The sequence below is a fragment of the Phocoena phocoena genome, chromosome X (assembly GCF_963924675.1).
Source record: "Phocoena phocoena chromosome X, mPhoPho1.1, whole genome shotgun sequence".
Taxonomy (NCBI): Eukaryota; Metazoa; Chordata; class Mammalia; order Artiodactyla; family Phocoenidae; genus Phocoena; species Phocoena phocoena.
This window is the reverse complement of record NC_089240.1, coordinates 27335649-27349983: the sequence shown is the minus strand read 5'-3', so window position 1 is coordinate 27349983 and position 14335 is coordinate 27335649. Positions and strand designations below refer to the sequence as shown.

General features: G+C 39.6%; 1 protein-coding gene across 4 annotated transcripts in view; it reads left to right on the top strand.

Annotated features, from left to right (window-relative positions):
* The window catches only part of DMD (dystrophin), a 2035184-nt gene that overhangs the window by 1669074 nt on the left and 351775 nt on the right, over positions 1 to 14335 (top strand). For all 4 annotated transcript variants that reach the window (XM_065901098.1, XM_065901100.1, XM_065901101.1 and 1 more), the window contains 2 exons: positions 10405 to 10525; positions 11153 to 11421. In XM_065901098.1, coding sequence (XP_065757170.1) covers positions 10405 to 10525; positions 11153 to 11421 — 390 coding nt within the window. The remainder of the gene's footprint in view (positions 1 to 10404; positions 10526 to 11152; positions 11422 to 14335) is intronic.

The window sequence follows — 14335 nt, the reverse complement described above, 5'->3', positions numbered from 1 at the left end:
GAAAAATTGTACCGTAACTTGGACTTCTAGAATTCATTGAGTCTTTCTGTAATTATTTATTGAGTGCCTACTCTATGCCAGGGGCTGAAGGTACAGCAGTGAAGAAAACGAGACTCTGCCTCCACAGACCTTCAAATTTTAATGAGGGAAACACACAGTAAGCCAATACATTAATATATAAAATCACGTCAGGGGAATTCCCTGGCGGTCCAGTGGTTAGGACTCTGTGCTCTCACTGCTGCGGCCCCAAGGTTCGATCCCTGGCTGGGGAACTAAGATCCCACAAGCTGTGCCGCATGGCCATAAAAAAAAAAAAAAGAACTAAAAACAATAAAATAAAATCATGTCAGGTCAGTTCTGTGAAGAGACAATGAACAAAATAAGGATAGAGAAAGACTGAGAGGTAGTGGCCTACCTAAAGAGATTATAGTTGAGCAAAGGGCTGTGTGCGTGAGTGAGCCAAGCAAAGACCTTGAGTGAAGCATGTTCTAGGCAGAAGGAGCAGCAAATGCAAAGGCCAAGATGTAAGAACAGGTTTGGGGTGCCCAAGGAATAGCAGGATGGGCTTAGTGGTAGGTTGTTGAGAGAGGCAAAGACCAGATAATGTGGTCTTTTCTGCCATAGTTTGGAGGTGGATTTTATTCTATGTGTATTGAGACATCACTGGAGAACCACAGACAGGAATGATGTGATCTGATTGACGTGTTCAGAAATGGACTCTGGCTGCTGTGTGAAGAAATGATGATAGGAGGAGCAAAACTGAAAGCAGGGAGAAAGTTAGGAGGGTGTTGAAGTCATTTAGGAAGGAGATAATGATGGCTTGGACTGGAATGGAAATGATAGATATGATGAAAAATTATATGACCCAAGATAAAGTTTGAAGGTAGAGCTGATAGAACTTAAGATAGATGGGGTGTGAATATGAGAGAAAGCAGAGATTCAGGGATGACTCTGAAGTCTGTGGTTTGAACAAATGGGGAAATGATGATGCCATTTATGGAAACAGGAAAGACTTCAAAATGATCATGGATGAGGGTGGTGTGTATGTGGAGAGAAACAGGAGTTCCATTTCTGGATTATGTTGATAGACAGAAACAAATGGCATGATTCAGAAATTATTCACCACTTACACTTGACAATCTCAAATTTTGGCCGAGCCTCTTGAGAATGGATATTAATCAATTTTTCACAGGATTTCCCGATAATCCATTTATCTGCACTATTGCTTCAGAAAGAATTTCCAAAATTTAGGGTTTAGGCTCAGCGACCTAATACCTAATTCTCTAAATGACCCTAGGAGCAGATTGAATTTTCACCAGTGATTTTTCAGGGTGAGCTCAGAGTTTAACAACATTATTGTCTGTAGGAAGTGACCTCCCCAGGGGTTGTTGGAAGCAGCTCAACCTTAGGATTAAGAGTCAAACAGCTGTGCACGATGCTGCGTGGGCACTGACTATTCCTCCACAGTATCACAGATCTGCAAGCAGGCTGGACTCTGTGCTAGCCCATGCCCTTGATCTCAGAGAACACAACTTTTTATTTAAAAGACTTCCAAAAGATAAATCTCAACAGGAGCTTGTTAAACATATTTCCCCCCTTAGATACTCCAAAATGTTTTTCCATTCAGTAAAATTAGATATTTTTAAAAATAATTTCAGGCTTGAAATATGTCCATTTACTTTTTCAAACGTGCTTCAGATTGATTTAATCTCACTTATAAATTAATATTGTCGTTCATGTTGTTGACTGTCTGAAACAGTGCTTAGATGTACCTGAAACAATGGCTAGATGTGTCTGATACCACAATCCCTTATCGTCACTTTTCTTCAGAAGTAGAGTGAAAATAAGATAAACCTTTTTCATCTTGTCTAAAGATGATGATGTAGTCAAACTCATAGAAGCAGAGAGTAGAGAGGTGGTTGTGAAGGCCTGGGAAGAGGGGGAAATGTGGAGTTGTTCAACAAGTATAAACTTTCAGTTATGCAAAATGAGTAAGTTCGTGAGGTCTACTGTGCGACCCAGTGCCTGTAGGTAACAGTATTGTATCATGCACTTAAAACTTTGTTAAGTGGGTAGATCTCATGTTACGTGTTCTTAGCACAATAAAAAAAATAAAGATGATTGTGACCTTTTCTTTATAGCCCATGTGTCCCATTTTCATAGCTTCTCTAATACCAACTATGTCGAATGAATATTAAGTGAACCCTTTGTCTTTCTGGGTTTTTTTGTTGCCACTTCTGGCAAATGTCCTTCTTCCTAAAATCCCTGTGAACTTGTCTTAGATTCTTAGAGGCGAAATTTCTGGTACTCCAGTTAACCACATTTGGATCTTGCCTTTTTCCATGATCTTGGTTTCAAATTAATTGAGCAATGTTTGTCCCTAAATCAGCAGTTAGTCATTAAAATATTTCTGACGTGCTTGAGACTCAATAAATATGGTGGCTCTTAAAATGAGGAAGGTCATTATGGCGAGAGAATGATTTCAGCAACGCTCTTATCAGAAGTAAAAACAATATAGGAGGCATACAGATAAGGTAGAAATAGTATGGAAACTAGAATGATAATATAGGATGACAAAACTAAAATACCGATCAACTTCTGGAAGTGACTGTGTTACTGTCCTTGTCCTGCGCGCACTCAGTAACCATTTGTTGAGATCACTTTAACCGCCGTTGGATCACTTTATTTTTTTTCTTTCGTTTTAGAAAAAATTTTTATTGGGGGTATAATTGATTTACAATGTTGTGTTAGTTTCTGCTGTACAGCAAAGTGAATCGGTTATACATATAGGTGTATCTACCCCTTTTTAGATTCTTTTTCCATATAGGTCATTACAGAGTATTGAGTAGAGTTCCCTGTGCCCTGTACTGTACAGTAGATTCTTATTAGTTATCTATTGTATATATAGTAGTGCGTATGTGTCAGTCCCAATTTTCCAATTTAGAGTCTGTCTGTTCTCTCATCTCCTAGCTAATGCAGGCTAGAGGAAAAGCCCAACCAGCAGTTCAAATAATGGAGCTTCCGAAAGTATGGACGTGAACATCTCTAGAGAAGAAATCACGAGGATTACGAAGGCAGGGTTAATAGGGCCTCCTCTTGAGGAGGGTCCACCTAGTGACTCAAAGATTACTCTCGGCTTTGGATCTGGAACATAAGAGTAGACCCAGAAAAACATCTCTCCGTTTCCCCCAGTTGACAGCATTCATTTTTTTCTCTCTCTCAATTCACGAAACCAGGCTTTCACCCTCGAGCACCGACTGCATCTAAATCCAGCTGGCCTCCCTGTAACACACTCTGGTTTTCTACCTGGGTGTTCTGTTATTTATTCAACAGTATTTATTGATTATCTACTATATGCCAAGCTATGGCTGTAATTCTTAATATTAGTAATGAAAGACTATCTCAAACTGCCACCATGTAACAGGCCTGTAGCCAATTAATGATCTAAACGTGTTGATTATGGAATTTTAGAACTGGATGTTAGAACTTAGGTAAGGTACTTAGCGAACCTCTACATTTTACAAATGAGGATGGGAAGGCTCAGAGAGATTTTATGACTTGTCCTAGATCATGCAACCAGGTTTTGGCCCGGCCCAGACTTGAACTTTTGGTGTCCTGCTACTCAGGACAGTGCTCTTTTCACCACTTCAGTCTGCCTCTCAGGATGGTTCTGTAAAGTTCTGCTAATAAATGTGGAGATAACGTATAGTCATTCCTTCAGATTTCTGGTCCAAATGACACAGATATAGACTTGCCACTTCAGTGGGAATATAGGTAAAATTCAGCTCCGGGGAAACTATACACTGTACATGGTTGAAAGAGATCTGTTTTGAAAGGGAAGGGCTTTAACTTAGATCCTTAGTTATAGGACCACCGTCTCTAGGTGAAAGCAACATAGCTTGTCTCTCTGTAATGTCTGTACCTGTGCCCAGACTTCTCTTCCTGCCGCTCTCTTCTCTGAGGTATCTCAAGCAAGTCAGTATCTCACCCTTCATCCCCTCTGTACATGGTTCTGAGCTACTATTTATGTATTATTAGGTATTTGTGGTAATAGTCACCCTAATTTTTTTTTTCCACAAGTAGGACAGACAGAAAAAAAAAGAATAATCAATGACTTGGTTCTTTATCACTTTCAGGTTTTTTATTTCTGATTTGCTTCATAGCCATTAGGATTTTCCACCTTTGTGGCTTCCAAATTTTTTGTAATTCAGAGAACTTTTATTTTTTTGTTCTTACTCACTTTCAGCCTGGCTTAGAATGAATGAACAGTGACTTGGTTCTTCTCTGTTACTTTCAGGTTTTTTAAGTTTCTCATTTGCTTCACAGCCGTTAGGATTTTCCACTTATGTGTCTTCCACATTTTTTGTAATTCAGGAAACTATAAGTTCTTTGCTCTTACTCAGTTTCAGCCTGGTTTAAGAATTTCAGGGTTTGGATTCTAAGTGACTAACGAACTGATGGCCTTAGGTACGTCCTGACTTATCTGTACTTTACTTTGCATTGGCAAGACATTAATTGAATAAAGATATGCTTTTATACAAACATACCTACTCAGCCAAACTGTTGACTCCTTAAGGACAAAGATTAGGTCCCTACATCTGTACTACCTTATACATAATAGATTCAAAATAAATATTTGTGAATGAATGAATGAATCAGCAAGCAGTGAAGTCACCCAGTTGGTTAGTATTTGTGATGTATAAATACTATCCATCAGACAGTGTAACCTTCACGATAAAATGGATTGACCTTGGGATTTGCTGCTACTGTAATTCTGTAGTGCACGATTCAAATCAGTTACTTTCGTGAACCTTAAGAAGCTGAAGGAAAATTATCAGTTTAGTATGCCTAACTTTTTCTCATTTGTGAGATAGGACATTATTTTCTTTTCACCGAGGTACTCTGCGTCTTTAGTAGTTCCTTCTCATTCTTCCACATCACTATTTCAGAGCCTCGGGCCTGGCTATCTTAAAAAGGGAAAAAAGAAGGTATGGGGGGAAAGATGGGTTTTAAAGAAAATAACTTCATCTGTTCAAAAGATTCAAGAAGTAAATATCTTAACATTTGAATATTGACATCGAATTAGGGTAAAGATGCACTCTGTATGTGTATGGGAGAAGGGCTTTATATCTGATAGCTTTTTCACATCAGCACATGAATGAACCAACCTGTCTGATTTAAAATATTAATTATAATCTATGAGACAAAAATCAATATTGTATATGAGTATGTATCTTCCCCAGTGTCATTCAAATAGACTCTTTTTGAGAAACAAGACACTTATCAAAGAGTTAAGGCTCTTGACGTTGAATGTTGTCATGGTTTAAAAATGGTTCCATTTTCCTTACTTTTAAAACGCGGTGAAATGTTATAACATTCAGTGTATGGTAAGTTGATCAGATATTGAAAAATCTATTTTTCATTATTTTAATGCAACATCTTCATGGGGTCTTTTGTTGTTGTCTTGTTGTTATTATTTTTACTACATAAGCCTCCCTCTTTTAAACTCCATGCTACAAGGATCAATGATATCCATTGCCTACAACAGAGTCTGGTACATAGTAGGTGCTCAAAATTTATTACATGAATAAATGGAAGAGGACCTTTCATATAACCATGTTTAACATGACGTTCCTATTTATAGTTTTTTTCTCCCTTTTTTCCTGGGGTTTTTACAGTCGTTTTATGTGTGTGTTTAGTCTAAATCTTAAATTCTGAAGATACAGTCACTTAACCCTCTCTCCCATCTACTTTCTTTTCTTAATTTCTGACAACGATGTGAAAATAATGGTGCTTATGTCTTTGTAACGACAGAACTTCCTTTGTCTTTTCTTTAGATTCATCTTAATCCTCAGTGACTCATATTTAAGAAATGAACTGTGCAGCTGTGGTGGAGCTAAGCCCTTGGCAACAACTCGAGGGGCAAACAAGTGGTCTCTCACAATGGATGGGTGGTCCTTAGCCTTGAATTATTTGCTGTTCGGTTTTAACAGTGGAATTGCATCATCAAACAGTGTCTTGAACTTTTTCAGTTTGATGGGACCTTTAAGATCCATTTCCTTATGTGACAGACTTTGCGCCAATAATTATCTCCACTTTCCCCCGAGGTCTTTAATATATTCTTCTCTGCTATGGTGACCAACCGTCCTGGTTTGCCTGATGCTGTCCTGGTTTCAGCATTGAAAGTTCCGTGTCCTTAGTACCTGGCAAACAAGGATGGTTGGTTATCATCTTTCAGTCTGTGTTCAAACCATTCCCATCCTAAAAAGAACGTATCTCTCTCTGCCTTGCGATCCTCTCTGTCCTGTCCTCCTCTTTTCCCTGAAATGTTGTCACTTGAAATGCCTCCTCCTTCTCTCACTTACTCCCCAACTAAACCTGTTTCCAAGGCTACTGCCCTCCGCTGAAATGGCTCTCACCGAGTCTGATGAACACTTCTCAGTGCTCATCTTGCTTTACTTCTGTGTCATGATTGGACACTCTTGGTCACTTTATTCCTCTCAAACTCTCACTCTCTCTTCATTACTTTCACATTCCTTATTTCCCCCAGTCTTCACACCTATCCAATCCTTTTCAGCCTTTCATTGGATCCAGTTCCTCTGTCTGCCCATTACATTTGTATCTGTGTTCTCCAGAATTTTCTGTGTTCTCCAGAAATTTCTCACTCCACTGAGCAATCTCATCTACTTACGTAATTTTAATCCTTGCCTGTGTGCATAATCGTAGGCACTCAGTGGATATTAGCGTAGTGAGTGAATGACTCCTACATCTCATTTCTTCTCCCTAAACATTGGATTCGAAACTTGTTTCCTGCTGGAAAGAATGTTACGTCTCCAAGCTGAGCATATCACATCCTCTTATTCTGTTCCCCGTACAGACCCCCCTCATAGGAGCCTGGGATTTTAGTATTCATCTTTATTAATTTTATGCTAAATGTGCACATGAGGTGTTCTGGATCAGAGACAGATCTCCTTGACTTACTTTACAGTAAATATCATCACTACCTTCCACCCTCTGTTCAAGCCTTACCCCTAAGGAGACATGGTGAGATCTGATGAAAGTTTTCTCACATGAGTGGCTGGGTGGGTGCTCCATAGGAAAGTAACCAGGAAAAAATGATTTTTCTCTGCTTATAAAGGAGAAATAAGCAGGTGTCGTCTTCTCCCCCTGAAGGGGTCGCCTTGGAAACGTGATGGGCCTGAGTCCCAACTCCAACTTTCTCTAGGAGCCAGCTAGCCCCATGCATCTCAGGTTTTACAACCTAGAAATGTCTCCAAGGTCTTGGCTTTATATTTTCGAAATGTAAATACCTACAGAGATAGCTACTCCAGTCTTTCTGACAACTTGGAGCTTAACCTAGGAAACTACTCGGGGCTATAACCATTTGACCCTCTGGATCAGAGAAATTAACTAGACAAATGACTACAGATCTAATTCCCATGGTATGGGAAGGTGTTCACGAGGCTAGAACTTTTTATAGGTGTACTGAGAAATCCAGGAGAGTTTATTTCCTCACTTTTAGTTTAATTGCACCCAGCGTTCACTCCTTTACTCAGCCTGGAAACTAGGAGTCATCCTTGCTCCTCCCCTTCTCTTCTCCAGCATCTACTCGGTTACCAAATTCCCACATCTCTACTCTCTAAACATTTCCTTACTCTGTCTGTCCCTTTTTTTGCTCTGGTACCATTGCCCTGGTTCAGATCCTCATAATCTTTCGCTGAATTCTTGCAGTTGCCTCCTATTTTCTCTGACTCCATTTCTGTCCTTCTCAAATACATACTCTGTACTAATGTCAGAGAAATCTATTTGAAACGCACACATGCCCATGCCACTCCCCTGCTTACATCCCTTCAAAGGCTCCTGATTACCTATGAGACAGCACCTAGACTTCTTAGCAGGGTATATATGGTCATAGGTTGAGGTTCAAATCCTGACCTAAAGGTCTAATACAGTTTAAGATAAGAACAGTACCCTGCTTCATCTCTGGACATGTCTTCTCCTTGTACTTTATCTTCTAGAAACACTGGCCTACTTGAGATAACTGCACACGCAGCGCTGAATTAGCCCTCTGTCTTTGCACCTGCATTTTCGTCTCCTTTCTTCTTCCTCTAACCTGCTTTTCCCTGGCTAACTCATCATGTTCATGCTTTAGAATTCTTCTTGAATACTATCTTCTCCAAGAAGCCTTTCCCAATTTCCTTTCCCATATTATGCAAGCCTCTAGCACTTTCCACATTGTGTTGAAATCATTTACATGTTCGACTCTTCCACTATTTACTATACGTTCCTACACAGGAAGGGCTGTTTTGCATTCAACTTTGCATTTCTTGTCTTTCCACATTGTGTTGAAACATTTACATGTTCGACTCTTCCACTATTTACTATACGTTCCTACACAGGAAGGGCTGTTTTGCATTCAACTTTGCATTTCTTGTCTTTAGTCTAACCACTGACACGTAGTGGTTGAATAAAGGGAGCCATTATTATTTTTATAATTAGTAACATCACTATCAGCTTCCTATTGTCAAGTCCCAATGGAGAGACAAAGTAAAATAATAATTTCCTTGAAGCTAGAAAAATTAGGTGTTTGAAAAAAAATACAGGAATACAAGAAATGTATACACATATACATTCACGCGTGTATGAGTGCACACGCACGGACACAAACACAGAGATTACAAATGAAATATTAGAGGGGAAATCAGCCTTACATGTAAGCAAAGTAAATAACCCACCTACTCTGTGTGATTTCAAGGGTGCAAGAATATCCTACGATACAGAAATTACATCCCTATCCACAGGCTGAATCCTAATATTCCACTTAACGAATTTCATTATTTTGGCTCAAAAACCTTGCCTCTCTCTACTAAACTGTAAATAACTTGGAAGGTGAATCATTTTGCAAAGTATCAGACTCAGGATTCCTTTGAATGGTGAACACCATTAGGATTTTATTTATAAATGTGTCCTACATTCCACTTCTAGAGCACTCCTGTGACATGATACATCTGAAGTTTAAAGGAGATACTGCTATGTTTTCTCCCAGTAACAGAGCACGGTTTAAATTCAATAGGCAACATTGCTAAAAATAGGATCGAATTGCAAAAAGATATGAATAATGAAGCCCTAGATCAGGGCAATTATTATTCCTGTGGTTTTTGCCCTGGTCTTTTAGCATTTATGTGATATTTAACACTTTAATTAACATCTCCCCTTCTGAGATTGCCGAATCTGGGTCAATAACTATCTTCACTGGTTTCAGAATATCTGTTAATTTATCCCGGCCTCTCGGGATGTCTCACAACCCTTAGCACTTGGTTATATATGAACTTTATTGTTTTCTTTGTTTCTAGTGTGTTAGTTTTCTCCCTTCTTTTGGTTCAGAAACTTCTTGAAGGCAGAAAGTGTGCGTTTTGCTTTTCTTTTAATCCCCTGTATTAAAGAAGATTACAGATTAGAGATTAAAATTGATAACTAATTTAGATGACCTCAAAACACCTGTTCTAGGCTCACTCTTTTATAGAAACTTGTTCCCACAATTTCTACCTTCAGTATACCTCAAAACATTTCTCCTGTTTTCAAAGAAGTGACAATGGAAAATGTAATGGGTATTTTTCAAAAGCGTTGAGTTTTTACTTAGTTTTTTATTAGTTTTTATCAGTTTACTATTAACACATCATTATGTTCATTGTCAGACATTTCGACAGAATTAACTGGTGATTATGAATTAGATCGGTTGTGTTCTTTTGGGTGTGTGTAAGTTTCATTAGCCCTGCTAGGCTCTTTTTTTTTTGGTCTTCATTGCTGCGTGTGGGCTTTCTCTAGTTGTGGCGAGCAGGGGCCACCCTTCGTTGCGGTGCGTGGACTTCTCATTGTGGTGGCTTCTCTTGTTGCGGAGCATGGGCTCTAGTCACGTGGGCTTCAGTAGTTGTGGCACATGGGCTCAGTAGTTGTGGCGCACGGGCTTAGTTGCTCCGTGGCATGTGGGATCTTCCCGGACCAGAGCTCGAACCCGTGTCCCCTGCATTGGCAGGCAGATTCTTAACCACTGTGCCATCAGGGAAGCCCCCGCTAGGGTTTTGCAATATGTATCTTACAACTTTAGCTCCAGATTTCCAGTTTGGTATTCAAGTTATATAAGTAAATCACTCATCTTAATTAAAGGACGTTAACATATCTTGAAAGCTCCCCTATCCTCTCCAGAATAGTTTTACAAACACAGTGTTTTCCTAATTAAAAGAAAGATCTGTCGAGCCTTCCTTATCATTTTATGACTGTCAGTTTATAAATAAAGGAGATAGAAATTGACCTGGGAATTTCATAACCAAGTTCTGAGCACCCAGGATTAATTTTGAGAAGAATGCCACAAGCCACATAAGCATTTCTTTTCATCTCATTTCACAGGCCTTCAAGAGGGAATTGAAAACGAAAGAACCTGTGATCATGAGTACTCTTGAGACTGTACGAATATTTCTGACAGAGCAGCCTTTGGAAGGACTAGAGAAACTCTACCAGGAGCCCAGAGGTAATTGAATGTGGAACTGTAATAACATATTGATAGAAGGATCAGTGGTGACAGAGTGACCCATCCGTTCTTGCTGGCAGTGTCTGGATGGCTCTCATATTTTCTAGGTTAAATAGAATCAATTCAAATTAAACCTTGATGTTGAAGAAGAAAAAGGAATCGTAAAGCAGCATGCATAAATCTGTTTGCACGTTCATAAACAAACATTAAAAGAGATTAGCGATCAATTATTGAAACATTTAGAAAATAATAAACAAAAGAGATAATCTGTGAGGAGGAAATTTATTGTCACAAAGACTACAAGCTAATTTTCAATTTAAGAGCCTGCCTGAAGTAAATTAGAGCTTGTGGTGTGCATCCTAACGTTTTTCGACTCGATAGCTTAAATGAATCTTGGATTATCTGATTGATATAAAGTAGAACAGATTCACTCAGGAAGGCACGACTTCAGATGTGCTAAACTATATCAAAATGTATGCCACAGTATAAAAGAGCCATTAATCAGTAGGTTGACCTCTTATTAAAGCGTACTCTTTCTTTTTTCCAGCGTGACCTTTTCAACAATGTTTTCTTTTTTTTAACACGAAAATGAATGTGGCCTAAAACCTTGTTGTCTTACCAATTTAGAGCTGCCTCCTGAGGAGAAAGCCCAGAATGTCACACGGCTCCTACGAAAGCAGGCTGAGGAGGTCAACACTGAGTGGGAAAAATTGAACCTGCACTCGGCTGACTGGCAGAGAAAAATAGATGAGGCCCTCGAAAGACTCCAGGAACTTCAGGAGGCGACGGATGAGCTGGAGCTCAAACTGCGCCAAGCCGAAGTGATCAAGGGATCGTGGCAGCCCGTGGGCGATCTCCTCATTGACTCCCTCCAAGATCACCTCGAGAAAGTCAAGGTACCATCTACTGCTTGGCTTCAGGGCCCTTTGAGAGATTCAAAACAGGTTCTAATCTGAACTCATTTGCAGTATTTTCTTCTCACCAAGTTAAAAATAGGGCCCTTAAACATTCGAAATCTTTCACAAATTCAAAGTCTTCTGGCACATGGTATTTCCTCTAAGAGAAGATAGTGATCTAATCATGTCTGTCTTCAGTAATATAAAATGAAATATTAAGTTACAGGGCAAAAAGAATCATTTTGATTTTGCTCTCAGGGAGTTAACTTAAGCGTACTAAAATTGTCCGATTTACACGTGTATGTGTGTGTGTGTTTGTGGTTCTCAGTGTCAGAGTAGGGAAAGCTACAACATTGAATCAAGAGCCAGGAGTCCAGGTTTGGGCCGTTTTGCTGACTGAATTATGTGACTTGGGTGAGTTACGGTACCGTGAGCTGAGAAGGCAATGCGCATAATAGAATCTTGAGTTCGATTAGCCCACTGCAGATATTAGGAAATATCACTCTGTATTTGGAATACTGTCCCTGAGACCAAAATTAAGTTCCTTTGTGGCACAAAGATGATAAATGTATTTATAAAGAAAAATATATACATATTTAGGAGTATCCTTTTGAAAACCAGCAACTTGAAACATCTTTTGTCTATTTATCTAGTGTCAAAACTAACCAAAGTCCTCCAGAATCCAAATGCAGAAGTGAAATCCTCACCTGCATTGGGCATGTTCACCAGCCCCCTCATTCTGGAAGGTCTCTTCTCCCTTGGCTTTCATGACACCGTTTCATCCACATTCTTCTTCTTCCTTTATTTTCCTCAGTTCTGAAACTCTACCCCACCCTTCAGATGTTGGTACGCCCAAGTTTCTAACGTTAGCTCAGTTCCCTTTTTATCCTATAAATCCCTTAGCTCAGTTCTCTTCTTATGGTATAAATGCTCCCAGTTTGAAATGGCATGGATGGTGACAGATCTAAATTCCTAGTCTGAATCTCTTTTCTGATCTGCTAACGCATATGCCATTAGAATTGAAATGCAACCGTTCCTGAAAGCAAGTCCCTTTGTCCTCCTGTCTACCCATTCCCCTACCGATATCCCTTTTTACCTGCCCTTTCTTCTGTGTTTCCTATTTCAGTTAATGGATCATAATCCAACAAGCTGCTCAGGCTAGAAACTTGAGGTCCATCCTGAAATCCTTCTACATTTCCATTGACTGCACTTGACTGCTCATTTTACCTCAGAATATCTCCTTTATATTTTCTTTCCTCTTTTCAACCAACATCCTGTTCTAGTCCCCAGCACCTGTATACAGTCAGGTTGTTTTATTATACATCCTTAAATCCCATTCCCCAGTCAGTGCGGCTGGCATATCACAAACACTGCATTTTAAATATTTGGTTAGTGAATGAATGAATGAACCGCTTCTTTATTGATATTGCTGTATTTCCATTCTTTCCCAACTCTAATCCGAACTCTTTGCAGGAAGCTGCCTGCCTGACGACGAAGTCCGGTGAACGCAGAGGGCACGTGGCCCTGTTTCTTCCTAGCCCTGGCTTAAATTTCTGACTGTTGCCCCCGTCCTCTAGGCCATTCAGGACACACTGACCACACCCCCCTTTACACAAATATGCCATCTTTTTTCATAGCTCTCTGCCTTGGCATATGTTCTCTCTGCCTGGATCAGCCCACCTTATCTGCCTGGTGAACTTCCACTCAGCCCTCAAGGCCCGGCTCAGAGGGCATCTGCCCTTAGAGTTTTCCCTGTGTTCCACCCCCAACTCCCGCCAAGCAGAAGGAACTGCCCTTCACTCAGTGCTTTCATAGGTCACCACACATGCTTAAATTGTCACACTTAAGCTTCACATATATTGTGGCAAGTCACTTCTGTATTTTTTTCTTCCATAGAAAGTAAGTGAGGTTCCTAAGGGCAAGGATCATGCTGTACGTCTTTGAATTCACAGTTCCTAGCACAGTGCCAGCAACATATAAGGAATCCAATTCAGCTTTATTCCTTCACCCGACAGTTGTTTGTGAGCTACTGTAAAATGTGCTGTACATGTGGTTATAAATGAAACAGACTCGGTCTTCGTCCTCGTGAAGCCCACAGTCTAGTGTTGAATTGAAAAGCTCTTCATTATAATAGTAGGTGAAGATTTAAAAGGAGATGAAAAATTTGACTATAACTTCCAAAATATCTTCACCGACATTCTGTGACCCCATGTCTAATATTTAAAGCAATGGTTAACATCTCTGCGTACATAAAAATTAATGTTTTGAAATGTATTACCTGTTTAGCATTAAAAATACTGAATTTTGTCCAAAAATATAGGAACTAAATTCTGAAAAATTTTCCCCCAAATGGCAAACAAAAGAATGTCCCAAAGGAAGTAAATTAGTTAATAAGTGAAGTGGCTGAATGTCTAGGCTTTAGAGCAGACATAAAGGATTCATTCGGAGCCATATCTATCACACAGGAGCATTAGCAGGATAATGAATATGGATGGAGAATGTGTACAGCACGACTTAATAACAAAAACTAACTAAAAGCAGAACAGCTCAAATATCGGCTGGTCCTTACCCAACCCTATTTGCAGTCTTCTTTTCAGTTCCCCTCTCTCATCTGTTCTTGATCCTAAGACGAATTTCATTTCCCATATACCCTAATTGGGAAGACTCCTCATTCTGATCCCAATAATAACAAAACATATATACATTAAACGTTTGTTTAAAAAGAGCTTATGGGACTTCCCCGGTGGTCCAGTGGTTAAGACTCTGCCTTCCAGTGCACGGGGCACGGGTTCCATCCCTGGTCGGAGACCTAAGATCCCACATTACTGCGGGGTGCGACCAAAATTAAAAAAAAAAAAAAAAAGAATATGTGTGTACTGGTCATAATAGATTCTTTTGGTTTCTGAACCAGTAT